The 27,849-nt window shown below is 43.7% G+C and overlaps 4 protein-coding genes across 9 annotated transcripts; 1 reads left to right on the forward strand and 3 right to left on the reverse strand.

Moving 5' to 3' along the window:
• Positions 1–531: 531 nt before the first annotated feature.
• LOC107305529 lies at positions 532–3,301 on the reverse strand. The gene is made up of 2 exons (XM_015843572.2): positions 3,003–3,301; positions 532–2,811 (listed from the first exon to the last, which is right to left on the reverse strand). Exon 2 carries the CDS (start codon positions 2,780–2,782, stop codon positions 1,220–1,222), a length of 1,563 nt encoding a protein of 520 aa, XP_015699058.2. The 5' UTR covers positions 2,783–2,811; positions 3,003–3,301; the 3' UTR covers positions 532–1,219.
• LOC102699838 (pentatricopeptide repeat-containing protein At3g09040, mitochondrial-like) lies at positions 3,275–5,649 on the forward strand. Its single transcript, XM_006665089.2, has one exon. The coding sequence runs from the start codon at positions 3,296–3,298 to the stop codon at positions 5,624–5,626; it is 2,331 nt and encodes a 776-aa protein (XP_006665152.2). The 5' UTR covers positions 3,275–3,295; the 3' UTR covers positions 5,627–5,649.
• Positions 5,650–6,011: 362 nt separating this feature from the next.
• Positions 6,012–11,908, reverse strand: LOC102703546 (double-stranded RNA-binding protein 7-like). 5 transcript variants are annotated; one of them, XM_040529496.1, is made up of 5 exons: positions 11,260–11,862; positions 10,647–11,016; positions 9,471–9,730; positions 7,078–7,291; positions 6,012–6,959 (listed from the first exon to the last, which is right to left on the reverse strand). In XM_040529496.1, the coding sequence occupies exons 3-5, from the start codon at positions 9,516–9,518 to the stop codon at positions 6,133–6,135; spliced, it is 1,089 nt and encodes a 362-aa protein (XP_040385430.1). In that variant the 5' UTR covers positions 9,519–9,730; positions 10,647–11,016; positions 11,260–11,862; the 3' UTR covers positions 6,012–6,132. The 5 variants fall into 5 exon arrangements, with proteins under 5 accessions (XP_040385430.1, XP_040385429.1, XP_040385427.1 ...); XM_040529495.1 differs by having other exon boundaries at positions 10,647–11,019; XM_040529493.1 differs by lacking the exon at positions 10,647–11,016 and having other exon boundaries at positions 11,260–11,867.
• Positions 11,909–17,437: 5,529 nt separating this feature from the next.
• LOC102700397 (regulatory-associated protein of TOR 1) lies at positions 17,438–27,419 on the reverse strand. 2 transcript variants are annotated; one of them, XM_040529264.1, is made up of 23 exons: positions 26,748–27,418; positions 24,945–25,047; positions 24,253–24,335; positions 24,020–24,178; positions 23,814–23,930; positions 23,487–23,644; positions 23,226–23,380; positions 22,985–23,129; positions 22,830–22,908; positions 22,362–22,463; positions 21,966–22,049; positions 21,756–21,866; positions 21,314–21,667; positions 21,057–21,237; positions 20,327–20,944; positions 19,889–20,215; positions 19,665–19,785; positions 19,443–19,567; positions 19,218–19,357; positions 19,028–19,129; positions 18,862–18,947; positions 18,602–18,686; positions 17,438–18,494 (listed from the first exon to the last, which is right to left on the reverse strand). In XM_040529264.1, exons 1-23 carry the CDS (start codon positions 27,036–27,038, stop codon positions 18,153–18,155), a joined length of 4,068 nt encoding a protein of 1,355 aa, XP_040385198.1. In that variant the 5' UTR covers positions 27,039–27,418; the 3' UTR covers positions 17,438–18,152. The 2 variants fall into 2 exon arrangements, with proteins under 2 accessions (XP_040385198.1, XP_040385197.1); XM_040529263.1 differs by having other exon boundaries at positions 17,482–18,494; positions 19,665–19,788; positions 26,748–27,419.
• Positions 27,420–27,849: the final 430 nt, after the last annotated feature.

A 27,849-nucleotide genomic window follows, 5' to 3' on the forward strand; every position in this document is an offset into this window, starting at 1 on the left:
ATGTTTTTTCCTCGACCATTTTTCAGGAAACAACAACTAAGCGTTGGCTCGCCATGACTGAATAGAGGGAACTATGGCTGTATCATGATCGCGAATTCTCACAAGTCACAACTGAATATAACAGAACAACTGAACTGGTCATCTGTTGGCGTGCTCCGGTTAACACTCTCACGATGACATGATCCCATCTGTATTGTTCAAAGCGAAATGTGCTATACTAGTGGAGTTCGTCCGTTCCACGTCATCAGTGCAGATTTTACTCCATTTGTCTAGAAAGAATTTTTTTTTGCTTAATCTGCCAGGTCCAAAGCAACAGACTATAAACAGTTCTGATCCGTTAAGTAACCATACATGACAAGATGCCATAGCTGAATTTCATGAACTCTATTTTTAAGATAATAAATTTCATAAACTCTTGTTTCTCAAACATAGCACATCTTACTTTTGGCTGTAAAAACACCAAAAGTCTCCTTGAGGTTACCAAAAGTTCATCTAGTGAAGAAATTGTGCAGTCTCAAGCTTGCTGTGACAGCAAATACTATCACTGTACACATGGTCAATAACGATGTTCTGCTATTCATTGTTGGTGCTATACAACATCAGAGGAACAAGTAGCTCATATCTTAGTTCACCAAATTACAATTACACAAGCTACAGTGGAGAAACAGAAACTCTGAAACAGGCCTGATTAGATTTCGTAAGTGCAGTTGCAGTCGCAAATTTGCAAAGGTCCTCTGCAGCGGCAATTATTGTCTCAAGAAAGAAGCACTACCATTTGCATATCATATCTCCCCTGTACTTGCAAACTGAAACTTCAGTAAGTCATACTGAACATTACAGATGGATTCTAACTGAAACCACAAGATGCTTGTAGCACCATGGCAAGTTAGTTTTGCTGAAACACAAGCTACACTGAAAAACTGAAACAAGCAGATATAGGGGCATTAGAACTTCACTTCACTTCACTTTTTCCAAGTTGCAATTGCATCTGGGGAAGTATTACAAGTACACAAATCCTTTGAATCCTGTATACCAGTATGTATGCCTATGTACACCCAAATTCCAAAGAATGAGCTTCCTCTCAATCAGAACCGACAAAAAATGGAGAAAGAAGAGGAATTCAGTGATCTATCTATGGCATCTACATCCTTTTGTATGTATTTGCAGTGCCTCTCTAACGAATGAATCCCCTGGAGTAGAGAAGAATGAGCAGGGAAACCTAAGTGACAACATTTATCAGTCTCTTCACCCTGTCCACTGTCCAGCTTCCTTCAGACAAACTGGGCAGCCTATCCTCCTCCTGCTCCGTCACCGCAAGAAGCGAACCCTTCATCTCGTCATGAAAGACACTGAATTCGTCAGATTTATCAGCTTCAACGACTTGCTCCACCACAACCTGCACAGCCGGTGGAACCATCTCCTCACGAACAATCACCACATGATCACCTGATCCGTCTGATGCCGCCATGATCATTGCCTCTGGTGGTGCATGGAATTGGACATGGTGTGACGCCAACAACAATGGATGCCTCTTCTCCTGTTCAACATCATCAGCAACAACAGGGAGCTTCTTGTAGAAGGTCTCGCCGTCGATGTGGTAGAGGCTCGCCGTGCGCACCTCCTGCGCCAGCGCACACGGCCAGCAGAATAGCCACCGAGCGTAGTCCGTCACCGACGGCGAGCCGCAGCACGTCCTGCTGGCCGGAAGCCCAAACCTCTCCCTCATCTGGATCCTCCAGTAGCCACCGTAGAGCAGCCCGCATACGCAGAGCAGCGCCCCGGCGCCGCCGACCATGTCGCCAATGACCACGTCGTGGATGTGGAGCGCCGACACGCCGAGCACCCACAGCGGCGCGAAGCATAGCAGCACGAACGTGGCGGTGTGCACGAACATGCTGCCGAAGCCGAGCCGCTCCATGTTCCACCCGAAGACGCAGAAGGTGCACGAGAGGGAGAGACACCCTGCCGTCGCGTCGCCGCCGCAGTCGAACATGCCGCCGGCCCACTCCGGCTCGACCACCGCGTTCCCTGTATCGGTGAGGTGTTGGGTCACCGAGCCGGCCTCGGGGCACGCGAGGTCGCATAGGTTGTTTTTCCCGAGCGGGCTGCACACGGTGTACACGACGGCGACGACCGGCGCGACGACGCCGAGCGCAAAAAACCCGTTCTCCAGGAGCTCCGGCCGCGTCTTCTTGGTGTATCCCCAGTACAGGCCGCAGAGCACGTACTGGCAGGCGACGGTGAGGTGAAGCAGCGCGACCACGACGGCCATGTGGGCGCGCTCCCGGGGGTGCGGGCCGGCGCCGTCCTTGCAGTAGGCGGCGCGGAGCTCGGAGGCGTCGGCGGGGCGCCAGCGGCAGAGCAGGAAGAGGTGGTGGCAGAGTACGGGGTGCTGGTAGAGGCTCATGAGCGTGAAGAGCGCGTTGAGCACCTGGTTGTTGATCTCGATCCAGTGGTTCCTCGACGCCGGCGTGGGGAATGCCCCGTCGAGCAGGCCGAGGAGGAGGAGCACGAGCATGGCGCCGGAGACGCCGACGCAGAGAAGCCACAGAAGCAGCGCGATGTTCATTGGGTTGGTGATCCACTCCTTGCACGTCGAACGCACAGAGCTCCAGTCGATGGCGATTCCGTAGTCGGCATTGCGGCGCCACAGTTTGAGCTGGCTGAGCCAGTGCGGGGTGTCGGCGAGCGCCGGTGCCAGGGCGTTGTAGTTGCTGAGCATCGGGGCTCCGCCATTTTCTGCGGTTTGTTCATCATCGTCATCACAGGCAACAAGAACCATTGCAGATTTGCAATGTCCCTCCCCTCCACCTGAATTTCAAGAGAAAAAGAAAGAGGAAAATTTCAGCAAGATTCAACATATATAATGCAAGAATCTGGATATGGGAAAAGAAAGAGAGGATCTTTTTTTCATAGGAAACGAAAAGAGACGATTTTCTCCATGGGATTGGGATGGCAGGAAAGAAGGGGAGGAGTAGAGAATTCAGAAAGCGAAGGCTTACCAGAAAGAAAGCAGACGAAGGCTTACCAGAAGGTCTGTTTTTCAGTTGAAAAGAGGGATCTTGTAGTTGTTTGTTGTTTGGTCAGTGATGATAGGAAGCAAGCAACAAAATGAAATCAAAGGTGTATGTGGATCTCCGAAAGGTTTGGGTCTTTTTTTTCTTTTAACTGGACTTTTGAGTCCGTCGTCCTGGGTTGGCTTGACTTGAGAGAGACGGTCAGACCTGGGCGATTGATGTCTTCCAGTTAATTAGGAAGGCAACAAGCAACACTGGTCCTGTGTTAGCAAGCATGCATGTTTCCTCCGATCCTCCTCCGCCGCCACCTCCTCCTCCATTCTCCACGCCGCCTCCACCTGTTCATCACCCGCGCGCTCTCCATAGCCACCAACACTACGGTGGGATCACATCTCCACGCGCAACCCATCAAACTACCCATGTCCATGTCCGCTACTCACATCTCCACCATGAACCACCTCCTCATCTTCTACTCCCGCCGCGGCCTTCTTCACCCTGCGCTCCAGCTGTTCGACGAAATGCCGCACAGGAACCTCGTTTCCTGGACAGTCATCATCTCCGCCTCCGAGCGCAATGGCGCGCCTCACCTGGGGCTCCGTCTCTTCGTCTCCATGATCAGGAGCGGCCTCTGTCCCAACGAGTTCGCGCTCGCTACCACGCTCACTGCCTGTTGTCACTCCATGCCCCATGCCTCCAATAAGCTCCTTTTTGGCCTTTCTCTCCATGGCATTGCCGTCAAAGCTGGCGTGGATGGGAATCCTTTCGTAGGGAGTTCGTTGCTGCTCATGTATGCAAAGCATGGCCATATTGTTGCTGCGGAGCGTGCATTCTTACATATCCAGAACAGAGATTTGACGTGTTGGAATGCCATGCTGGAGGGCTATGTTCTGAATGATTTTGCGCATCATGCCATGAGGACAATGCTTCTGATGCATCATTCTGGGCTCAAAGCTGATCGGTTCACCTATATCTCTGTCATAAAGTCTTGTTCGATCAGCGGGGAGAGGGATTTTGGGCGACAACTTCATGGTCTTGTCATCCAAAGAATGTTGAACTCAGATACCTCAGTTATGAATTCGCTTGTTGATATGTATTTCACAGCCGGACAGAAGGAAGTTGCTGTTGCCGTCTTTCATAAGATTCAACAAAAGGACACTGTTTCTTGGAATACAATGATTTCAGGTTTTGCGCATGATGAAGACGAGCAGGCAGCCATTCGTTACTTGATCGATATGTCACGATCTGGATGTAAACCAAATCAGGTTACTTACTCTGTCCTGTTGAGGCTGACTGGTGCTAAAGAGAATGTCTCATTGGGCCTTCAGTTCTTTGCCCTTGCCTACCGCCATGGCTATACTGACAATGTTCTTGTAGCAAATGCAGCAATCAACATGCTGTCCAGATGTGGATTGCTCAATTGTGCGTATGGCTTCTTTTGTGGTCTCACTTTCAGGAACATTGTGACATGGAACGAGATGATTGCAGGTTATGGTCTTTTCGGTTGCTCTGAAGATGCAATAAGTCTCTTCCGCAGTTTGGTTTGTTTTGGACCAAGACCTGATGAGTTCACCTATTCAGCTGTTTTGTCTTCTTTCCAAGAAGCTCAAGGTGCAAGGGACCATGAGTTAATCCACACACTTATTCTGAAACAAGGTTTTACTTCCTGTCAGTTCGTGTCTACTTCGCTGATCAAGGCATATGCAGCAGCACTTGGGTCAGTTCAGAGTTCACAGAAAATCATCGAAGACGCCGGCAAGATGGATCTAGTGTCATGGGGGGTCATCATCTCTGCATTCCTGAAGCATGGCCTGAACGATGAGGTCCTTTTCTTTTTCAACTTGTTTAGAGGTGACTCCACGAACAAGCCTGATGAGTTCATCCTGGCAACCGTCCTAAATGCCTGTGCAAATGCTGCATTGATCAGGCACTGCAGTTGCATCCATTCTCTTGTTCTCCGAACAGGTCATGCCAAGCACTTTTGTGTCGCCAGTGCTGTTGTTGATGCCTACGCAAAGTGCGGTGAGATTACCTCTGCAGAAAAAGCTTTCAACGCTGTTTCATCAACAAGTGAGGATGCCATCCTGTACAACACCATGCTGACAGCTTATGCCAACCATGGTTTGATCCAAGAAGCCCTTAGCCTCTACGAAGGGATGACTAAAGCTCAACTGAATCCAACACCAGCCACATCCGTCGCCATTCTTTCAGCTTGCAGCCATCTGGGGCTAGTCGAGCAGGGGAAGCTTGTGTTCAGCTCAATGTTGTCTGCGCATCCAGCAAGAGCCAACTACGCCTGCCTGGTTGATCTCCTGGCACGAAAGGGTCTCCTCGACGAAGCGAAGAATGTGATCGAGGCAATGCCTTTCCAGCCTTGGCCTGCAGTTTGGAGGTCGCTGGTGAACGGCTGCCGGATACATGGGAACAAACAGCTCGGCGTGGTTGCGGCGGAGAAGATCCTGAGAATGGCGCCGAGCAGCGATGGCGCGTATGTTTCGCTGTCAAACGTGTACGCTGATGATGGCGAATGGCAGCTTGCAGAGGAGACGAGGAGGAAGATGGTCCAGAATCAGGTTCAGAAGGTGCAAGGTTACAGCAGGATTGAGATATAGGAATATCCTACTTGTAAATAGATCTACTACTGTCTTTTGAAAATTAACAGCCACGTTAGACTGGTAGAGGTAACACAAACTTGTGGACTATGGTGTTGTATGAATATGAATTTCTTCCAGAATGTTTGGGGGAAGGCAAGTAATCCTGGAAAGAGGTTTAGACATGCCGTAGTTCAGAATGCTAGTGTTGTCCACACAGGAAACTGATGTATTTTTAGACACAACTGGAGACTTTCTTGACATGAGATACTGACATCAATTAGTAACTATAGTGATCAGGAAATACGGATCAGAAACCTCAAATCATTACTTTCCAAAGCAGGCTCTCTAAAGTGATAGGCAAGAAGTTTCATCCATTTATATAATCGAGCATGCAATTGCCTACTGTAGCTACCAATGGCAAATATGAATGAACTAACTATTCTCAGCCACATACATCTTCCTATTCTTCAGATGTCTCTATACTGGTAGGCCATTGCATTTTGATTCAGCAACTTATTCTTCGCTCATATTAATTGAGGATCTGAATCCATTCCTGTCATATCTCCAAATACCTTGTTTGTCTCCGGAGAAGCAACATCTGAACTTTGGCTCTTGTGTTCATACAAAGATTCACTATCCTCAAATTTAAGCTCCTTTATGCTTGCAGCTTCCCCATTAGGTTGTGCCCTCAGTGTCTCCTTAACGATCCTAGCATCCTCGTCAGGTTTTATCATTGCAGTGTCACTATCTGGCTCATGCTTTACACTTCTATCTTGGTTATTATGTTGAGCAATTGCAGCATCTCTGGCTGGCTCCAATTCTACTCTTCCAGCTTTTTTATAAGGTTGCAACATTGTAGAGTCGATGGATGGCTCCAGCTTTACACTTATGGCTTCCTCATTAGGTTGCACCGTTGAAGTATCTCTGGAAGAATCCTGTTCTACTCTTCTAGCTTTCTCTTCAGGTTGCAGCATTGCAGCGTCACTGGGTTCCTTACTAGGTTGCACAATTTCAATATCTCTAGGTGGCTCCAGTTCTACTCTTTTAGCGTCCTCATAAGGTTGCAGGAACAGAGTGTCGCTGGATGGCTCCTGTGTTATTACTGTTGCCTGCATTAGGACATCAGGATCATGAGCATCTCCAGCCAATATAGTTTCATCCTTTTCCACATCAACAGCTTGGCCATTCTTCTTCATGAACTTCCTCTTGTTCCATTTCTTCTTGAAACCACCTTTCTTGGCTTTAAGTGGTTTTGGGGTTTCACTTGGCCTTTTCTCTGCCTCCTTACCTTGCCTTTTACCAGGAACTACAACATGTTTTGTATCACCATTTGCACAACTCTCTGATTGACCTGCACCAAGCAATGACCAAGCAATGCTCATTCATAACACCCAAAAGGAACATTTTAAAAAGTGAATAGCCTGGATTGGTTGAGAAAAATGGGTCCTTAGTAAAGAATAGAATGATACCTTGGATTGCAAGAAGAGCAGTTCGGGCAGCTTTTATCTCTGCCTCTTTCTTTGTTCTGGCTGCAGCACCAATATATTGTATTCCACCAATCTCTACAGTGCATATGAAAGGAGCTAAGCCTGAGGCTTGTTTGGTGCAAATATAAGATGGAATAGCATAATTCATCTTCTGGGCATACTCCTGAAGAAGATTCTTGCAGAGCCCAGTTTCTTGCTGGAAACATAGTAAGATGTGTCAAAAACGCAGAGAGATCTGGGTAAGAGATTATAAAACTATTCTAAATTTTAGTCAGCTTAATCCTAAGAACTAAAGAACATCCAAATTTTCTAACTTACCAGGTGCACTTTGAGGTTTGGATGGGCCACAAACTGGGGTAGTATGAGTTCAAAATCTCTTAAAAGGACTAATTTTCGTTATATCCATAAAAACACCTCTGTGGAATCACAAACTTGAAAAGAATACAAAAAAATTGTAACAGGAGACAACAATAAAACCGTCTGCAATCTCTTCTTGCTCACTAGGTCTTAACTATAGCCAACAATCTACAAACCTGAAAGCTCTGAGTATTTCTGGAGTTATCAGGTAACTCATCCCATTTATCCCCAGTTTATAGTCCATAGTTTTGCCACTGTTTTTATAATTCTTATGCTGTTTTTCATATTCCTGAGAACTCAAAACTAATCACTGTATTGAAACGAAAAAAAGGAACATTCCAACGCTTTCTACTAAACATCTATTGCAGCAGCAGGTCCCAATAGCCCTTGCTTGCACAATGCTCCAATCAGCTGCCTCAACACCGGTGCGTCACGCATGAATAGTGGCTCGAACAGCAACTCTTGTGCCTGTGTGGCACCAACACCAGCCCACAGCAAGTCTACAAGCTCTGACAATGCTGCTGGATCCCACCGCAGGCCACGCCTTACCGCGTCCTGCAATACCTCCCTCACCGTGACCATGTCCCTAACAGACATGCATCCGGCGACTACCACACTAAATGTTTTTACATCCGGTGGGCACCCGGCGTGCTCCATGCAGGCCATCATCCTCCGTGCTCCGGCAAGGTCACCTTTCCTGCATAGTGCGCTGATGTACACGTTGTACACACCAACATCCGGCACCAGCCCTCTCAGGAGCATCTCATCAAACACCTCCTCCACGGAATCGAACTCTGCGCTCTCGCTGAAAGCTTGCATTATCAACTTGAAGTACGCAAGTGAAGGCGCCACCCTGTCAGAACCCATCTTATTCTTCACGACTTCATATGCCTCCACTATCATTCCCTCTCGCAGAAGAGCGCCAAAGATGCCATGGTAGTCAGATCTGCTTGGGTAAATGCCCCAATGGCACATCTTCTCCAAGAATGCTTCCGCATCCTGAGCAGGAGCGTACTGGCACAGGGAGGAAAGGACAGCACGGCAACTGGCTGGGTCAGGGTCAAGGAGGAGGGAGGGCATGCAGCAAAGGATGTCGGCAGCGGCAGCGGGACAACGGGCTCTGCAGAGTGTGGAGGTGAGGATGCGGAAGGTAGTGACATCAGGGGAGACTGACGGGGCAGCGAGCAGGACGACTTTGGAAGCAATGCGGAGGAACACCGGGGAAGAACAGATAGCAGCAAGGAGGGAGTTGAGGGCACAGACAGTGCGGAGGGTGGAGAAGAGGGTGGTCGCAGCAGCAAGACGGCGGTGGCGTGCAAGCATTGCCAGGAGGCGGTGGTGGTCATCTTCTCGGCGCATTTCCCTCAGATTTAGTTGCTGACTTCCTGTGTTGCACAGGCCAGTCTCTTGCTGGAAAACATATTAAGATGTGTCAAGAAAGCACAGAATTCCAGGTAAGAGATTATAACACTATGCTAATTTAGTCGGCCTAATTCCTAGAGACTCGACTAAAAGAGCATCCAAATTATCTAAATCTTGGGCTTGGAAATGATTACGGAACTTATTATGTGTACTTTGATGTATGCATTATTCATGGTTCACAAACCAGAGAAGCGTGAGTTCAGAAGTTCTTTAATGCTTAATTTCCTGCTATAAGATTTATGAGCTTGAAAAGATACCAACAGATCATGATGGTAGATAATAATAATAAGACTCTGGTGACTGACAGCAAAGCTTTCACAATCCCTTCTATGTGAATACTCTCTCTTCTTGCTCTCTAGGACCTAACTGGCTAACTTGATCCAACCAAACAGAAAATTGAAAGCCCCAAATAGTTCTGGAGTTATCCGGTGACTATCTCATTCTTGAAATTCGCAAGAATTGAGCACTGTATTGAAATAAGAAGACTATTCTAACGTTTTTACTAATCTTCTACTACACTGGCAGGCCCCCCAGGCCCCAGCTAGTCCATTATGTTGAGTTAAACAAAAACACCGATAGATCATAGAGTGACTTACAACTGCTGGAATGTTTGCATTGGTTGGTATGGACTTGACGATTTCCATGAGGGCAACTTCAGCAGCAGACTGTTCGGCAGCCTTTCTGTTGAAGAATCCGGGCAGGGAGTCATACTTGGTGTTGTTAATCACCACTGTGGACTTGAAGATGGGCTCATGGGAAGGTCCCTCCTTGAGAGTATGATACTCTGGAGTCTGGAGACCGGCCTTCTGCGCATATTCTTGCAGACGGCTCTTGAAGACGTAGCAGTTCTCAACCCCTGGGCCAAACCAAGCATACCACAACTCAAAAGCAGCATCATTACAGTGCCAGGAAGAGCTCCCTATCACACAAGTAAGTTTTGGTAACAAATGTATAAATAGTAATTTTATCCCAGGTGCATCGTCTATGATCTATGACCCATGAAAAAAAAAACCGGGGGGGGGGGGGGGGGGGGGGGGGAGGGGGGGAATAGTTGAGGAATCAAATCAAACCTGTGGTTAGCATTCCAACAAGAATGAACAGTGGAGAGAGGGTGGGGAGGAAAGTAACTTAGGGTCTGTTTGGTTACATGTATATCCCTAGCCTGGTCCGTAGGTTACATCCAGGTTGCTCTCAGCCTGGCTGAAGTGATCCAAGTTGCTCTGTTTGGTTGTTTGTATGGGTTTATCCTGGATGGCCTGGGATAATGTTTGGTTGGTTGTATCTATGAATGCTGTAGCTAAGAGATGGTGTTTGGTTACATGTCTGGATCAAGAGTGCACTTACCTCTTCTTAGAAATGATGAGGTTGCCACGTGATTCACTCCATATTTAAAAAAAAAGCGTGATTGTTTGTCAAATATATTATTTTTTAAAACTTTAACATGCATTTCCCATATAATCTTGGGCATATCATATCTAAGTTTTTATGACAGCTAGGCTAAGTCTTTGACATGGGTAGGTCTACCCAGTAATTTTTTCTCTATATATCTTTTCTTTTTTGAGATGAATAGTACATGGTGTTTAGACAATTTGAATATGCACCAGGAGATGAGGGAGCTTCAGAAAGATGCCGTAAACATCAAAAGTATCACATCTGACAATTAGGTGAAATTAGCTAATTGGCAAAGTTCGTGAGGTAATTGCTTAGTTTTAGAGCATTCTAAATATATGGTTTTCTATTGTTAATGCCTAGAATTGTCAATGAGTTTGTACCATGTTTTACTGTAGGCTGTGCAGCTGCCTCTTATATGGATGCTGCATGGCTAAATTTGTGAAGTATCTGAAAATTCTTATGGCATCTTCACCTTTTAAGGGAACATACTGCAAATTACAGTTACCCATTACAGCTACAGTTACCCATTACAGCTGATGAAATTGTTGACTTCTCATAAGAAAGCACTTTCTGCTAGCGTTGTTGACTTCTGTTTGCCTACTGTACCAATGAACTCCACTGCCACTTTGAGTGCATTAATAGATGCCAGCTTCATCAGGCTTGTCGACGACCATGTTGGCTCCCCTCCAGCCAAATCAGAAACTCCCCGGAATACAAATCTCACCATAACCACTGCTGCACTCTCCTCATCTACTGTTGACACACCAAATTTATTAATTGACTAGCTGAATGTTCATTCATTTGCTAAATATTTAAATGAATTATGCATGTCCCAATGTTATCAGTGAATGTATATATAAAATTTTTGATGCAACATGACTAGTTTTGTGTTCTTGCTGGAATACTGGATTTACTGACAATCAGATTCCAACTGCTTTGAATTGTTACTTCTTGAGGTGAGAAACAGGAGCAGATAATATAGTTGGATGATACCTTCCATTTCCAAGCCCCCGTATAAGCAACAAATTAGGTGGGAAACAGTCGCAGCTATGATTGCGATGAAGATCCAGTTGCTGATGCAGCTATGGCGGCGACGGCTGGCCGAGTCACGGGCTGCAGCAGGAGCAGGTCCAAGGAGACGCCGATGGCAACAACTTCGTGAGGAGGTTGGAGGCGAAGGCGGCGGCCGGCCGACTCAGGCGGCAGCAGGGGCAGGATGGATCTAGCGCCGGCGGGAGGAGATTCGAGGCGGAGCTGGCCCAGCCGAGCCACAGGCGAGGGCGGCGGGACGAGCTTGGACGAGGCGGCGGGGGGAGGAGGTTGGTGGCGATGGCGGCTGCCGGCCGACTCACAGGCGGCAGCGGGGGCAGGCTGGATCCGGCGCCGGCGGGAGGATATTCGAGGCGGCGCTGGCCCGGGCGACCCGCAGGCGATGGCGACGGCGACGGGACGAGCTTGGCCGAGGCGGCGTGTCCGGAGGAGGTTCGAGGCGACGGCGTCCCGGCCCGAGCCGTGGTGGAGGATGGCTGAGTCGGCGGCGCCCCGGGCTCCCGGCTGGAGGAGGAAACTGCCGTGGCAGGAGGCGGCGGCGCCCCGGCTAGAGGGTTGGGGTTGGGTTGGGGTGCTGGGGAAAATGGCGAAATTTAACTATTTACCACGGTTAAAAATACAACCTCTCTAGATGTTATTATTATGTCAGCTCTTACTTACTAATTACTATTGGAGAGAAACTTCCTCAATAATTTGCCACTATCAACTCACATGGCCAGCGTGGATAAGGGCAAAAAAAGTCCGTCTTACCTCCTATGAGCCCCATAAGTCAGAGAGTGCTTAGATTAGCATTTATTTTATCTGATTAGTTGCTTAGTTTGTGTTTGGTTTTAGGAATAAGATGCTTTGGGATAGAGTCAACCCATCTATAACCCTATTTGTTTGGTGGATGGGTGGGATGGATTGAATCCAGGAGAGAAATATTCCTCTTAGAGCCAGGTCCAACCTATCTCACTGAAACGGTGGGACGGATCTCTCCCAGGACGACCATGACGTACAGAGGGGGTGTATATTTTATTTATTAAATTTATTTAAAATATATTATTTGTATAAATATACATCCAATTACTTTAGGTTATTCATATATTAATCATAGTATTTAATACTTTATTTTGGATATGATTGGTAACCTTTATCCCATCTCATTCCTTCGACCAAACAAAAAACAGGTCCAACACATCCCATCTCATCCCGACCACCAAACAAGAAACAGGATCCAACTCATCCATCCAACCAAACAAGAAAATGAAACCAACTCATCATATAATCTAGGGATGGATCCAACCCAACCCACCTCGTCCACGAACCAAACGCATCCTTAAGTTAGATGCATATCCGTTGTGTGATCATTGATGTATCTGTCAGCCTGATTGAAGGCTACAATTTCTTTCCTGGTAATCACATATTTAAGTAATGCAATAGTATGGAAAAGCTGCCAAGTTTGCACCACCAAACAAGATAGTGATTAGTGTTCATTCCTCTGTTTCGCGTGAGTTTTTGTGTGTATGTGTTGGCTGTAATCCCGCCCGACGTTATCTGCGTTATCTCTCCGGCGTAATTCTAACAAGGATGAGGCGCGCAAGCTGCTCAGCTCCAAGCACCTCTTCTTCCACGAGATGTGTGCCTACCACAACTCCGACACCGTTTCAGCCAACGCTGCACATGCGCCGCACGACGCCGCCCCCGGCGAGGCGATCGCCTGCTTCCACCACACGCTGCCCGCATCGATGGCCACTGCCTCATCCGCCGCCCACCAGGCCGCAGTGGCAGCGATGACTCCTTTCCCTGGCATGAAGGACTCCTCCGCTCAGCGGAGGATGGCGATGAGACAACAACGTCCTAGTAGCAACGAGGTCAACGACGATGACATTGAGGTGGGCCCAGCGATGAAATCCGTCATATCTACAGCGGCAACCGCATGCACCACCACCAGTAGCATCACAACGGCCAGCACAAGCGTCACCATGGCGACGACGTCTCATCAGTGGCCGCGGGGGACGACGAGAATGGCGACGGGAAGCGCGCGAGGGAGTCTTCAGCAGCAGTATCATGCAACGACGAGGGCCCCTCCACGGTGCAGCAACTCCAGAGCGAGCTACCGGTGAACTTGTTATTTCAAACTCTAGACCGCGGCGGCGACGGGAAGAGGGAGAAGCAACGGCCTTCTTAGCGGCGAGGAGAAAGAGAGACGGGAAACTTGTGGGGCCCACAAGGGGTAAAACGGACTTTCTGTGCCCTTATCCACGCTGGCCATGTGAGTTGGCATGTCACGTGTGCGATAATAGCAAATTGTTAAGAAAGTTTCTCTCCAATGGCAATTACGTAAGAGCTAAGATAAGAATGACATTTGAAGAGGTTGCATTTTTAATAGTGGCAAATAGTTAAATTCCTTGGGAAAAGGGATGAGGAGGCAGGGCACCTCCACACACGGGTGCAAGGCTTGCATTAGCGGATGCAGTCGCGATGCATCATTCGTACCAGGCCGAGGCGAGATGCTCGAACCCACTGTTTCCGCTCAGCCTGGCCACGCGAGGTAATTTGCATGAGTCCAACCTGATTCTGACCCTCTACAGATAACCAAATAATTGATTTTCTGTATATCTTATGCGAGCCAGGATGGTATAGGCTACCAAACACACCCTTAGAGCATCCCTAATAACTCATCCATCTCATCCTCCATCCTAGAAATAGAGGATGAAGAGTAAAAATTGAGCTCCAGCAGAACATCTATCTCATCATCTATTTTTGAATGTCATCCATATTAGGAGAGAGAAACTCAATATTTAGATGTTCTCTCTCCAATCCTCCAAATAGATATAGAGAATGTCATATATAGATGATCTGCTGGAGTACAAAGGGATATGAAGGATGAAAATGTTTTATATGATCATCCAAATGAAGATATGGATGACCAAATTTAGATGAGCTGTTGAGGATGCTCTTAGGGTCTGTTTGGTTGTCTGTACATCCGTATCTTTCATCCAGGTTGCTCTCAGCCTGGCTAGAGTAATACAATTGGCTCTATTTGGTTGCTTGTATCAGTAAGTCTTGGCTGATCTAAGATATTGTTTAGTTGGTTGTATCTCTAAATGTTGTATCCAAAAGATGGTGTTTGGTTGGATGTTTTGGATCTGGGTTGACTAACCTCTTGTCATGAATGGTAAGGTTACCTCAATGAAAAATTGTTCAAGTCCTCACTACTGTGCAGTGAACAAATTGCCAAATCAAATTTAATTTACCATGGCGTGCTGGGGGGAGTGATTTGTATGTAGAACAATCACATAAGCATGTAGCAATAGCATTCATATGCAAAGCACACGTGTAGAATAGAACAATACCACAATGTGCGGGGGAGTGGTCTCGGTTTGCTGGCAATGAGACGAGGTGGCGCGGGGTTCTTCCGACGACAGGGGCATAGTGTCTTCCATATCCGGGGGCGGCGGCAGCGGGGGCATGGCGATAGGAGGAGGGAGGCAGCAGGGGGAGAAATGAGGCGTCGTGGATGGTGGACGGAGGAGGTCTGTGGAGGCAGCTCTGTGGCGCTGGGTGATGCGCGAGGACAGAGGAGGTGCCGACAGCTGCAGGAGGAAGGAGTCGACGCCGGGTAAGGACAGTGGACGAACCCTAGCTCTCTTGGAGAAAAAGAAATTTATGATTATACCATTGTCAACACTAGGCTTCGCCACTATGTCATTACCAATATAGAACACGCCAAAATACCATCGTAATCGCATCGAAATTGTTCTTCTACCATTATGATAGTTCTGGCCTATTAACCTCTCTCTAGCCACAAGTAAAGATATACACCTTAATTTTCATTGAGGAGTGGTGCATTTAGCATATTTATTTTTTTTCTAACCGGCATGTGGCAATCTACTGCTATTACAATAATTAAAAAACAACTTTACAATACAGCAAGAACATGGATCATCGAGTTTGATTAACTTTAGCAAGATGCATAATAATAATAATAATAATAATAATAATAATAATAATAATAATAATAATAATAATAATAATAATAATAATAATAATAATAATAATAATAATAATAAGGATAAGTCTGCCCAGTCTGTCGCCTTCCGGCCACGTCAGAGGGAAGGAGCGATGTGAGAGACAAACATGCAAAGAAAAGAAAGAATAAAGAAACAAATAGATGGATGGACTAGTGATTGATCGATATCTATTGAATAAAATGTGAATGTGGGTAGTTTGGTCTTTTCACATGGCTAGAGGTGCAAAAGTAATTGGATTAAAAGAAACAACTTCTTGATGGTAAAAAAATAATTCTGATATGATTACTATGGTATTTTGGTGTGTTCTATGTCACCAATGGCATAGTCACGAAGCTTAATGTTGACAATGGTATAATCTCAAATTTTTCCTTGGAGAAACGAGGGACATGGGCGAAATGAGGAGTGGTAAGTCTAGAAAATAAACTCAGGAAAAAAACCTTAAATCCTGGTTTAAAATTTAATTAAATTTTAGCTTATAAACATAAGCATAAACGAAAATGATAGGATTGTTTGGCTTTTTCATGAAATCAAACAACATATTTACAAATAAAAAATAATTTATAAATAAAATATTTATATGCATATTCTTTGCGGTCTAATAGTCAATGCTGAAAAATAAATGTGAAAAGCCTTAAAATCAATTCTAAATTTAAGGTGAAAATTTATATTTTGGCTGGTAAGCATAAACACTGACAAAAAAATAGGACGAGCTTATATAGTAACATACGCATAACTCCTATTAAATGATCACTTCATTTTGTTTGATAGCTTGAAAGAAATAACTAGTCTTTGGAATTGTGCCGCTTGGAATTTCGTGAAAAAGTTTACCTTTGAAATTATACCACTTAAGAATTTCAGGAAAAATCTGAAACGTTTAGAGAGGTTGAGATTACGAAGGGAAACTACCGCCCCATGAGCATCCCTAATCTCCTTTGCCGACTATTATCAAGAACCTAATATAGTTGTCGACAAAAAAACATAAAGGCAAAATTAGCTACAGGGCATCGAAAAAATACGTAATTAGCCAGTGGACACTGTAAGATCAGTAATTTGCTGCAGAAATTAGCCGGTAGACACTCTGACCATTATTTTATTTATTTCTAAATCAAAAAAATTTAAAAATAACAAGATTGTCCTCAATGGCCGGGTCGCCGCTGCTGCCACCGGTTCACTGGCCCTGTAGACTAAGGTTCGAGTGTGGTATGACGCCTAGACCGACCGGGTCTAATTCGATCAGACTCAGTCGGCATAACGGGTTGGCCACCGAGAGCAATCTCATCATTTTTAAAATTTTTAACTTAGAAATAAATAAAATAATGGCTAGAGTGTCTACTAGCTAATTACCATATTTTTGTAAAGCTACAGCAAATTCATGATCTCACGGTGTCCACCGGCTAATTACGCGTTTTTTCGATGCCCTATAGCAAATTTTGCCAAACATAAAATATTTATTGTTGCGACTCTCAACAGAAAACTACTGATGTTTACATTTGCTCCTACAGTTCTGCGCCTAAACGGATCCCTTATTACAAACCAAACAGGCAAACATACACATCTTACTCACTCGACCAATGCCATGCTCCCAAGTCACAGGTTACACCTTATAGCACAACTGCAAAAAGCATACTACAGTAGTTGAAACTCCAATCACCACATTGTAAAGCATCGAACTTTCCTCAGCTAAGGAACCCCCGATTGAATCATTTGTATATTTCGTCACTGCCAATTGACAAACGCTTCCAGCTTCTTTGATGTTCCAGACTAGAACATCATCACCAGCATTTTCCTGGTCCTTCAACAACTGAACCACCGCGTCCAAATTCCAAAGTTCACAAGTTTGTCTGCCCCCACAAACTTCTGCTACATAATTCACTCCATCATAATCGACAAGAAAGATGCCACGCGTTGATACTTATTCACAGCTTCACTGAACTATTTCCATTGACATCCCAAGATCATTACAGTAAAATATTTACAGATCACAAAGCTTCAACCTTCCCAAATCTCATCATTCTACCTTAGCATCTTCAATTGTGTGGATAACTGGATATGTAGAGCTACCTAATTCTTGAACTGTTCTATGGCGCCAGATAGACCCAAGGGCAACCTCAACATCTTCGAACGCATTGCATCTAAGAAACAAGGCTATCAACTGTACAACTGCAATTCATATATATACAAGAGGATAATGAGGCCCTACCTTGACTGCACTGGACGACTGTCCAATTCTTACAATGCAAGTTTTGAAGAGGGCATTGATTCATCAAGCCATCTAATACTGTGTTAGCTGGACAAATGCATCTATCTATTGAACAACATCTACGAGAAAACATGTGCATGCATTCTCCCTAGGCCCATATAAACAACCGCTCGCCCAGGCAATCCCCACTAACCTGATTTTATCATATGGAAGCACTTCCAAACCTTTTTACACTTGGGAAAGGAAGCTGACTAAGGAGAACAACAATCCAAATAGGATGGCTATTTACACTTTGGTTAACTTGGTTATGATTATTTGGGAAGCCTCCGAGTGGAATGATGGGGCCAGGACAAGATGTCACTCACAACCTTCTGCAAGGGAGGCTAACGAATCTTGTTTTGTATCTTACAAATAGCAGGTCAGACCAGAGATGTGGATGCCCAAGAAGCAATGCGCACCAGAAGCTGCGGCACTTCTATAACACCACCACCACCACCATGTCACTGACCAGGCTTCATATCATCTTGTACCTTTTAGCTGGACCATGGTGTGGATTCATTGCTTGGTCAAACATGAGGCCTATTGAACACATCATCATTGCATGGAACAACATATAAATCTCATCTCACTTGGTAATTGTCCTCGGCGTAGATAGAGACAAGAGCATTATCGCCAGCACCGGCAGCAAGGAGTGATTTGTATGGGTGGAAAGAAAGGCAGTTGACACTACCTATTCGCTGACCCATAAAAGATGGCTGGTAGCGAATTATTGTCAGTTGTTCTCCTTCAAGACTAAACACTTTTATCATCTGCTTGGCTGAGCCGCTTGCAATAACTGGGGCATGCCTATGAACAGCTAGTGCTGTTAGTGAGCCTCTGTGAGCTTCAATGGTGAGGTAGGGTTCAGATGCCCTTCTAACATCAAGGAACTGAATGTCTCCGGCTTGAGACGCACTTACAATCTGTAATAGCATAAATAGCAACAAGGGAGCTTTGTAAAGCTCAAAAAATCCCAATAAAATTCTAAAATATTCGTTGCTGCATAAAGAACATTGTGATACGGATTTACCTTGTATGGATCAAATCCAGGTTGAAATCCTATACCAACAACTTTTTCTGATCTTGGAGCATGTGGTCTTGCTGTATATACTAGCCTACAGCAATGCAAAAAATTGAACTTAGAAAGTAGCACAAATGTGTGTACAAATAAGCATACATGTGTTGGAGGCGGAGGATGCAACATGAATCAGAATCTCTGCCATGGAACATATGGTTGATATCTCATCAAATGGCATGCCAGCTAAAGGATGCAGACAATTTTCTACTTACCTATCAGGTGTTCTCACGTCAAATATCCTGACTGATGCATCAAAAAGACCAGCTGCGAATTGACCACATTGAACCTGAGATGCAGACTGAAAAAAGAAGCTAAAACCATTATTTTGATTTCTTGACTACTCAAGAATAGCACATATGCACAGTAACAAGAACTCACAAGAGCTGAAATGCCGCTATCACAGGTTGACTGAATGGTGTTGACAAGTTGTTCCTTGTCAAGATCCCATACAAGGATAGAAGACATGTCACCAGATGCATACTGTTTTCAGCAAAAGGAGTAAGTTTACGTATTCCAATATGATTAATGAGACATTACAAAACATCGGGAAAAGGCTTTAGAGTATCACCAGATAGCCTGACTGCTGCTGCCAATCAAATACAATACTGCGACCAGCACTTCGAGAGCCTTGAACTGACGAAAAAGCAGTTACAAGTTTTTGCCCACCCTTTTGAGTATAGTTTCTCCATATGCGGACATTTCCATCACCTACAATATGAAAAAATTACATATCAAAATGGCACAAAATGAATGGAAACGGAAAAACATAAAAGATAAGGGATAAGGGATATACTTGAACCAACTAACAGCAAGCTATTATCAAGTTCATTGATCAGCAAAAGTTTAGATAGGCCTCTGTCAGATAACTTGTGGTTTTCAAAAGTATTCACTGGCAGTGCATCGTCATAGTTCCATACTCTGAAATGAGAGACCAAACTTTCACACATCTGCAACACTGCATCTGAAGCACAATTTTTAAAAATTTTATCAAGAGACTCCAGTATAATTTGTTTACCTTATTTGCTCATTTTCATCAGCAGCAACAACAATAGGAGAAAATGGCAACAATAATGATGCTTTTGTACCCAACTCAAACCTCGTATCCCAACTAGCAATTTGGCTGGTCATCTTGCAAGCTGCTAATTCCACCCACACAGAAAAAGAGGACACATAAAATTAATCAAATAAATAAGTAGAGAACTCCAATATAATTCAAAGTAATGGTGTCCGACCACTTACAGGATCTTTGGCATTTAGCAATGCAATCCATTGCAATTCGTTCTCGCTCCTCTCTTCTAGCATTTGCTTCCTCGTTATCATCAGAACCAGTTAGAAGTGGCCTCGAAAAGTGACCACAACTCCATTTGTAAATTGTTGATTGTGGTAGTATATCAAGCCCCATATTACTGGGTGCTGCAGTGGAGCTTAAAATCGGATCAGCTAAGCCATCAGGTGAGTTCAAAAGATGTGGTCTGAACTCCATCGAGCACACTCGGCGCAATCCTGTGAAGTACTCGTGCTGTGGGGGACTAACAGGAGGAGTCCTAAAGGCCATCGAGAAATTTCCTACAAAATTTTGAAAGAGCTGAATTCAATAACCATTTACCACCACACTAGTGCACAGAAAAAAAGTATGCATACTCCAAGCGCGTAGCAAGGATAGAATTGTTAACCTACCAGAGTTCATGTCAAACCAGGAAGAGGAGCGTGCCATTCCAAAGTTTGATGGAGCAGGCGCAGCTGCAGATGTCTCGCCTAAGTGTGCACCTCCAGAGCTAAGTCTACTATTTCTCATGACCACTTGCTCAACACCTATGAGGGACAGTGCCCTTCGTCCAATACTTGCAATTCTTGGATAAGGATCTTTAGCAACATTGCACATAGTTGCTATAAATTGGGAATATATCCCATTATCAACAGGCCTTGACCTTGTGTAGCTGAGACCACCATTACTTGCATTTTCTCTCAGTAATATGCCTGAGTCAGAGTGTTGGGAAGAATCATCTGACTGTGGAGAACCATGCATGATGCTATTCGTCGCAATCGGGCTGCTCGTAGAGATTCTTCCATCACGACCAGTGGCACTGTTATCACTGCCAATCCTTAAAACGGGACCAATATGTGAGGCAAGACCACTGCTACCTTGTATAAAGCTGCTGGGACTGTAAACATTGCTTGAATTAATATTAGCCAATGATGGTAATGACTTCAGGAGTGAATTGGTTTGAGGCTTCCAGTACTCAGCAGCAACAGATTTGATATGTTTGTTGTGCCCCATTGCAAAGCGAGTAAGCGCTGGAAGACATCAGATCAACTAAAAATTATTGCCACAAAATTAAGAGGAATCTATACGCTCAACACTTTACTACACGAGTGTAAGTACAATGTATTTGCCAAATTCACGTACCTACAGCAACCTCGGATCTAACAAGAGGGCTACCATCTGAAGAGATCTGTAGAAGGCTTCGGACAACATTTATTTCAGCTCTCACCTTTTCATCATCATCAGAATCGTCATCAGCTCCATTCAGTGATGGAGATCCAATATCCACAAGATTTCCAAGTGCAAAAACAGCAGAAGCTCTAACCTGGTAAGATCAAATATTTAACACTTATATTGTGAAGCAAGTATAAGGAAGAATTAGCGCAAAATAACAGCCATACTTCGGGTTGAGGCTCTGACAATAAGCATATAACAATTTCTGGTGCATTTGATTGCAGACCAAGTAACTGAGCCTCAGGATAATCTTCCCAAAGTTTGCCAAGGCATAGACAAAGCCATTGCAAAAGCAAAGGCTCTGTCTGTGCATCATTCGGATTTTCAGGTTGCAGATGTCTCAGGCAAACATCTATAAGCCCTGCATTAACACAAGCCTCTTGCCCAACCCTATGCCCATCCACAATAACTGCTAAAACAAAAGCAGCCATTGCACGCTGCTCTGGGTAAGCATCCAAACTGTCAAGAAACCTGATAAAGTATCCATGCCCTCCATCTTTCACCAAGTCAACCTGGCACGACTGTCATTTGAAAAACAGGGCAACTAAGTAAATACCTAAATCTTGAGAAATAAAAAGAACCGTGAGAGATTTCAATGTCTAGTGCTACCTTATCGAGAGAGAGAATTTTTGTCCATATGAACACAAGAATTTGGCGCAACTCCATTGCACTTGTCTGAAGCAGTTTCAGTACATAAGGGAAGATACCGACGGACAAAGCCTAAAAATGTTCCCGAATTTGAAGTATGAATAAGATAATATATGATTACAATCTACCCGAAAAAAGGACACGTGGAACGTGGAACAGTCAACTCCATACCAAATCAACTGCCCAAGGTCCCATGTCAAGAAATCTTCCAAGCAGAACAAGTGCTCTAAATCTGTGAGACTGACTAAGCAAAACCTACACAAAACACAAGTGTATTAAAGCAAAGAAAAGTGATTGATAATTAAAGCAAACCCATGTAACATTTCCAGCACAAATACTAAAAGGAGCTACGAGATGAGCAACCATGGATTTTGCAATATCATATTGAAATGTAGGATTACACAATGGTATAAATAGAACCAAGATGGCATAAGTGTGTCACACAATAAAGCCTCTTGGATGTCCACCCAATTCTTTTTGCCATCATTTAGAGAGTCAGTTGCCACTCAAATAACAACAAAAAAAACCAATAGCATCGTGAATAATTGGTTGGAAAAAATGCCTTGCCTGAAGAACAATAGGCAATTGTTCAGGGGGTTTCTTGTCTTCAGAGCCATGATCAAGCCACACTTCAAATGCTGTCAACTGCTCCGTGAAAAATGGACTCGGCTGGTTCCAGTATAGAAATAAATAAAGTGATGATACTGAAATGATAATTCTCAAACAGCATAATAATGCTAACAAGATGTCCATGTTTTCCCAAAGTACTCCCTCCATATTTTTTTATATGATACCGTTGACTTTTACGTTTACGTTTGACTATTCGTCTTATTGAAAAAATATATATAATTATTCACTATATTGTTATAATTTGATTTTTATTATTATAGGAAATTTAAGTATGACTTATAATTTTGCATATTTGAATAAAATTTTTGAATAAGACGAACAGTGAGACGTATATTCAAAAGTCAACAGAGTTATATTAAAAAAACATGGAGGGAGTACTAAAAAAGCAAAGGCAGGTAACAGCACCTGAAACTCTTCACTGGGATCAGCAATCAATTGAGGAAGCTTAGAAAGGCAGATCTCTGCAGCCATATCCCATGCATCCCTAAAATTTAGCAAATTTAAGAAAATGCAGAAGAGGTAGCTAAAATAGATAAAGAATGACTACAGCCATCAATTACCACATATGGTGCTGATGAGTTGGTGGCAACAAAGGGTATGAAATTGGGGAACAATTTGCAGACCGCATGATTCTCTCAGCAAGTAAGAAGTTGCGAAAGAGACTAGCAACCAAAAGATCCTGCCTGAAAAGTCTTTGGAATAGATCTGCATAGTGAACATTGAACCGTTACAGATCAAAAAAATAAATGAGAAAAGCAATTCATCACTGGCATTACTTGTAATTAAAATAAATATCAGTACCTTGAGGAAGAACATTCCATGCGATAGTGTCTGTGATAGCAGTGAAAATCCAGTTCAACTCCCCTAGAAGAGTTTTACGGTCATTTTGCCTTCCAGGAATTTGGTCAATAAGATTGTGTTCCATAGAATCACGGAGTAGCGATCGCTTACAAAACCTGAATAATTTATATACATGAATACAGACCACTATTGATGCAGATACAGCATTAGAAGCATGAGAAACTCTATGCTATGAGAACCAAACATGAGAAGGGGACAAACCAGTGCAGCGCCATTTTGATGGGCGTGGTGAGGCAAGCTGTGAACACATCAGCAGGAAATTCCGCACTCTGTGGGAGAGTTTGATGTGCCTCACAGGCAGCAAGGAGAATGCAATCCTTCAATGAAGATGAAGAAGAGCTAGAACTCCAGTCTAGACGCTAAAGTGAACATGAATGATCATAGTAAATATTAAACAGCCCAGCAACAGAAACAGATAGGAATTATCATTATCACTTTCAACTTCAAATATATGAGGCATGTATAAAAATTATAAGGTGTTTTCAGCCATGAATCAAGATGAGTTGGACTGTTTAATATTTACCATACCTCCAGAAAAGCTTTCACGATCATTCCAGCTGCTGAGCAGTCAAAAACATATATAGAAGGTGTTTTCAGCCATGAATCGAGATCGGTAATGGGAAGCGGAATATACTGTGTGTAACTCTGCACCAAGAAGTAAAAAATAGCACTTCATCAAAAGAACACATGGACAAACAATGTAGCAACTTATGCAGCATCTTTGCAACATTCACCTTGTTAAATACCCAAATCTCCCCATTAGCTGTAGGCTTTGGTACACCATGACCATTGTAATGAAAAAGAACTCTTTCTGTTCTAGCAAATTTGCGGCAAGTATTACAAAGCTTCTTAACTTCCTCAACTGTTGGATCCAGCTGAATCTTGTAACGAGCCTGCAAACATCATTCAGACATGACATAAGTAATGATATCATAATAGTCTATAAACAGGAAAAAAAGCGCCTCACCTTTGGCTGCCATCGCTCATATTGTGAGTGTAATGTTTTCCCAATAGTTTCAAGGGCTTTTGGAGGTGCCATAGAAAATGGATCTGAGGATAAATCAATGAAAGAGCTATGAGCTGAACTGAACTGAAAGCAATTGTACAAATGCATTAGGAATACAAAGATGAGTCACCATTCTTATTTCAGATAAGCTTCCTCAGTCTAGATTCTAGAATGAATAAACAAATAATAATTTTTATTGATCAAGTTATTGTCCTCTACATTAATGGTACTTATAGTGCAGACCAGAAAAGTTTAATCCTCTACAACCAATCATCAAGTTTTCATAGATCAAAGTTTTTGTATATCTATAATCAGCTAAAGAACACAGAGCAAAAATAATACTCTTTGGGGTATAAGCAAAGAGAAAATTAACAGTAGTTCTACAAAATAGGATGTGTCAGACACTTAAGACTGTGTTTGCTGTAATAACCTCTGGTTACAGAAAGGAGAAAAAAAAACTTGCTGGTGTTTAGAACAGTCAAGAAAAGATATAGCTTAAATGAGTTCTAAACAACATGCCAAGTAGAGAGAAGAAATAACAATAATAATGGAATTGCAATCCATAACCATGAAATAAATCTGTCAACTGCTGGCAATTGTAAATTTTCCAGCTGACTGAAATTCAAAGAATATATATCTGGCCAAATGTTTACCTATCCAGCACTCCTTCCTTGCACAAGGGGAAATCTTGATAACATCAGGTGGATCAACGCTAATGTTTAAACACAACACAAGAGCCACACAACCAGTTTTCATCTGCACTACAAAAACATTATTAGTAAATAGCATAAAGGCAATAGCATCCAACAGTACAAAGAAAAATAAAAGACAAGAAATAATTCCTACTGACATGAATCGTTGACATTGGCACTATTTAAGTTTAAACTTGGCTTTTTCTTGGGAATATATAAATACTTGAAAATACAGCATCATATATGTATAGCCATACAACTTTCATTATTATGGATTTATATATACCTGAAAATATGATATACTATTGAAGTAATTTGTGGTTAAAGGGAAAAGGCCATAGTCAGCAGTGTCATTTATTCCAGAACATGGGGAGTACAATCAAAAGTATAGAACATCCAAAAGAAGAATTCAAAAGACCACAAAGGTATTGGCACAGTCCATTTGAAAAGTAAGGTTATTTACTGATTAGCTACTTTAGGAGAAAACAAACAGACCACAGCCATGGAACAATTAATTGATACATAGGTTCTTAGACAGGTCATAATAATTTAGCATATTCTTTTCATGAAGCACATGCCACAAACTGGTTATTAAACTTCAACATTATGCTCTACTCTAGAAGAATAAAAATAAGATACAAAACCTACCAGGGACATCAGTCATCTGGAGGGGACAGAAATAGCTTATTCTACACGAGTGTTCTTTTATCGGTACTAAGCAATTTTTTTTTTTACAATTGCCAAAAAAATATAGGGGAACCAAATCATCTACATTTTACAAAAGTGAAATTTGTTGTACCCGAAAGCAAACATCTCATAACACTGCCACTCAAGATCTCAAGGTTCTTAATTATCATCTGTTTTCCACTGTGCACTCCTTCCCATCCATCATCATACTTCCATTGCAATTTACATTCCTTAATTACTGCATGTTCACACGCTAGCGCAACATGTGGTGGAAATCTCGTAAGCCTCTAATAACACCATTGTGTTGGTTAGCCAACAGCAACATGGTGATTATGCTAACATAATTCAGAATTTGTCCATTGCCCCACTCACCATTTTTCACACATTAACTTAAACACCATCCACCAAAATCAGTTGACACCATTTTTTGTCTTTGCACAACATGGTGCCAAACAGCCAATCACCTGAATAGGGATTCAATCATCTCATTTGAAAGTAATCACAACTACATAATCCACCCCGCTTAAGAAAGACTCAATGGCCATCCTAAAACTGACTACCTGAAGGCGAACAATACGGTGGCACTGATAAGAAAGACAGGATGCTTCCTTGAACTTTCTATGTGAAACATAGATAAGACAAGTTGTGTATTGCCATGCTGCATTTAATCATGCAGAAGAATGGTGCAACGTCACAGCAACATTTGTCATATGTCCCAGTTGTGTCAATTAACAATATAATTAATTTGATAAAATGAGCGCATGGTTTGAGCCCTGCACCTCAGCCCCTACAAATTCAGAGATGGCTGTACTGCTTACATACCACTACTAGATATGGTAGTTTCATCCATTGCATGAGTTGAGAATCCCAAATTACAGCTGAAAGTATCGTCATGATCAAATTATAATAATACTATACGAAACAAAATTGATAAAACATACTTAAATTTGTTAGTACGACACCTACTTAACCCAACCAGCAGCTGCCCCTAAACGCGTTGGAAATTACCACCCTATATGAATCCTCCAAAACAGCGGGAGCAGGCAGAACCGCAAGAGAAGGTGCATCATCCATTACCCGGTCTTTGGGCCGCCATTTGGAGACGAGCCCGCTGGTGGACGGGCCGGCCGCAGCGGCGGTGGCGGCGGCGGCCTCGCCGAACCCATCATGTCGCTGCTCGCACAGCACGACGACCTGGGGCAGGAGGGCCACGGGCGCCGGCGGGTCGTCGTTCCTGGGCGGCGGGTCCGGGCCATTGTCGAGGACGGGAAGCTGGCCGTCGAGGTGGTTGGTGTGGTGATTGGGCAGGGGCACGGAGGTGGAGGAGGAGTGGACGAGCCTGGACGCCATGAGATCTCCCAATGCCATCTACGCTTGCTGCCTCACCTGGTGGCGGCCATGAGGAGGGAGGAGGTGGGGGCCGGGGTCGAATCGAGTCCGCCAGACAAGGGAGCGAGGCCGCGCGGGCGGCCGCTGAGGCAGGAGGGGGAGGGGTTTAGGGTTAGGGTTTGGGAGGAGGGGAAGAAGCGGCGATGGATGAAGGGCGAGGCGAGGAGCGAAGAGGAAGATGGGACAGCCAAAATATAAAAATCGGAAATTGGATTCTCTCTTCTTCCTCTCGCTCCCCCTTTTTTTTTTCTTCTTTCTTTTGCGATGCGAGCAGAGAAGAAGATGAGATGCGCAGGCTCGTGGCCGTGCGCCTCTTCTCTCTGTCTTTTCTCCCTTTTTTTTTTCTTCTTCTTCTTTTTCTTGTTCTGTTTCTGTTTTTTTTTCTATCTTGTATCACTATTTACCTATATGTTTTTTCAGTGATGATGATTAAGCAGTTAAGCACAAGGACAAATGGAAGTTTGCAACTAAAAAGGTTGCTCCTTCAGGTCCTAAAGCTAAGTGGCTCCTTTAGCTAGTTTGTTTACGAGGATGTGGCATGCATAGCATGACTCAACTGCCTTGATATCATCTTTGCTCAACATGTTGCTAGTAAAAGTAAATTATACTGAGTCTATTCTAAAATATAACACCCACATATTTTTCTTTATTATAAGAATAAGCAAAACGATGTATTAATGATTAATAAATAATTTATGGATAAAACATTTATATACGTGTTTCTAGCAATCTAAAAGCAAATGCTAAAAAAAGCGTCATGGTAAAACTCCATAATCCACTCTAGTTTTAA

This window comes from Oryza brachyantha, chromosome 12, assembly GCF_000231095.2.
Source record: "Oryza brachyantha chromosome 12, ObraRS2, whole genome shotgun sequence".
Lineage (NCBI taxonomy): Eukaryota > Viridiplantae > Streptophyta > Magnoliopsida > Poales > Poaceae > Oryza > Oryza brachyantha.

Excerpts from the sequence above, each read along its gene's own strand:
- LOC107305529 (XM_015843572.2), bottom strand. The coding sequence starts at position 2,782 with ATGGTTCTTGTTGCCTGTGATGACGATGATGAACAAACCGCAGAAAAT.
- LOC102699838 (XM_006665089.2), top strand. The coding sequence starts at position 3,296 with ATGTTTCCTCCGATCCTCCTCCGCCGCCACCTCCTCCTCCATTCTCCA.
- LOC102703546 (XM_006664809.3), bottom strand. Across the intron at positions 8,863-9,470 it reads ATGCAAACATTCCAGCAGTT|CAAGAGACTGGCCTGTGCAA; the intron begins GTAAGTCACTCT and ends TATGTTTTCCAG.
- LOC102700397 (XM_040529263.1), bottom strand. The coding sequence starts at position 27,038 with ATGGCATTGGGAGATCTCATGGCGTCCAGGCTCGTCCACTCCTCCTCC. Across the intron at positions 18,948-19,027 it reads ATAGCGGCATTTCAGCTCTT|TCTGCATCTCAGGTTCAATG; the intron begins GTGAGTTCTTGT and ends TTCTTTTTTCAG. Across the intron at positions 18,495-18,601 it reads CTGGATTTGATCCATACAAG|ATTGTAAGTGCGTCTCAAGC; the intron begins GTAAATCCGTAT and ends ATGCTATTACAG.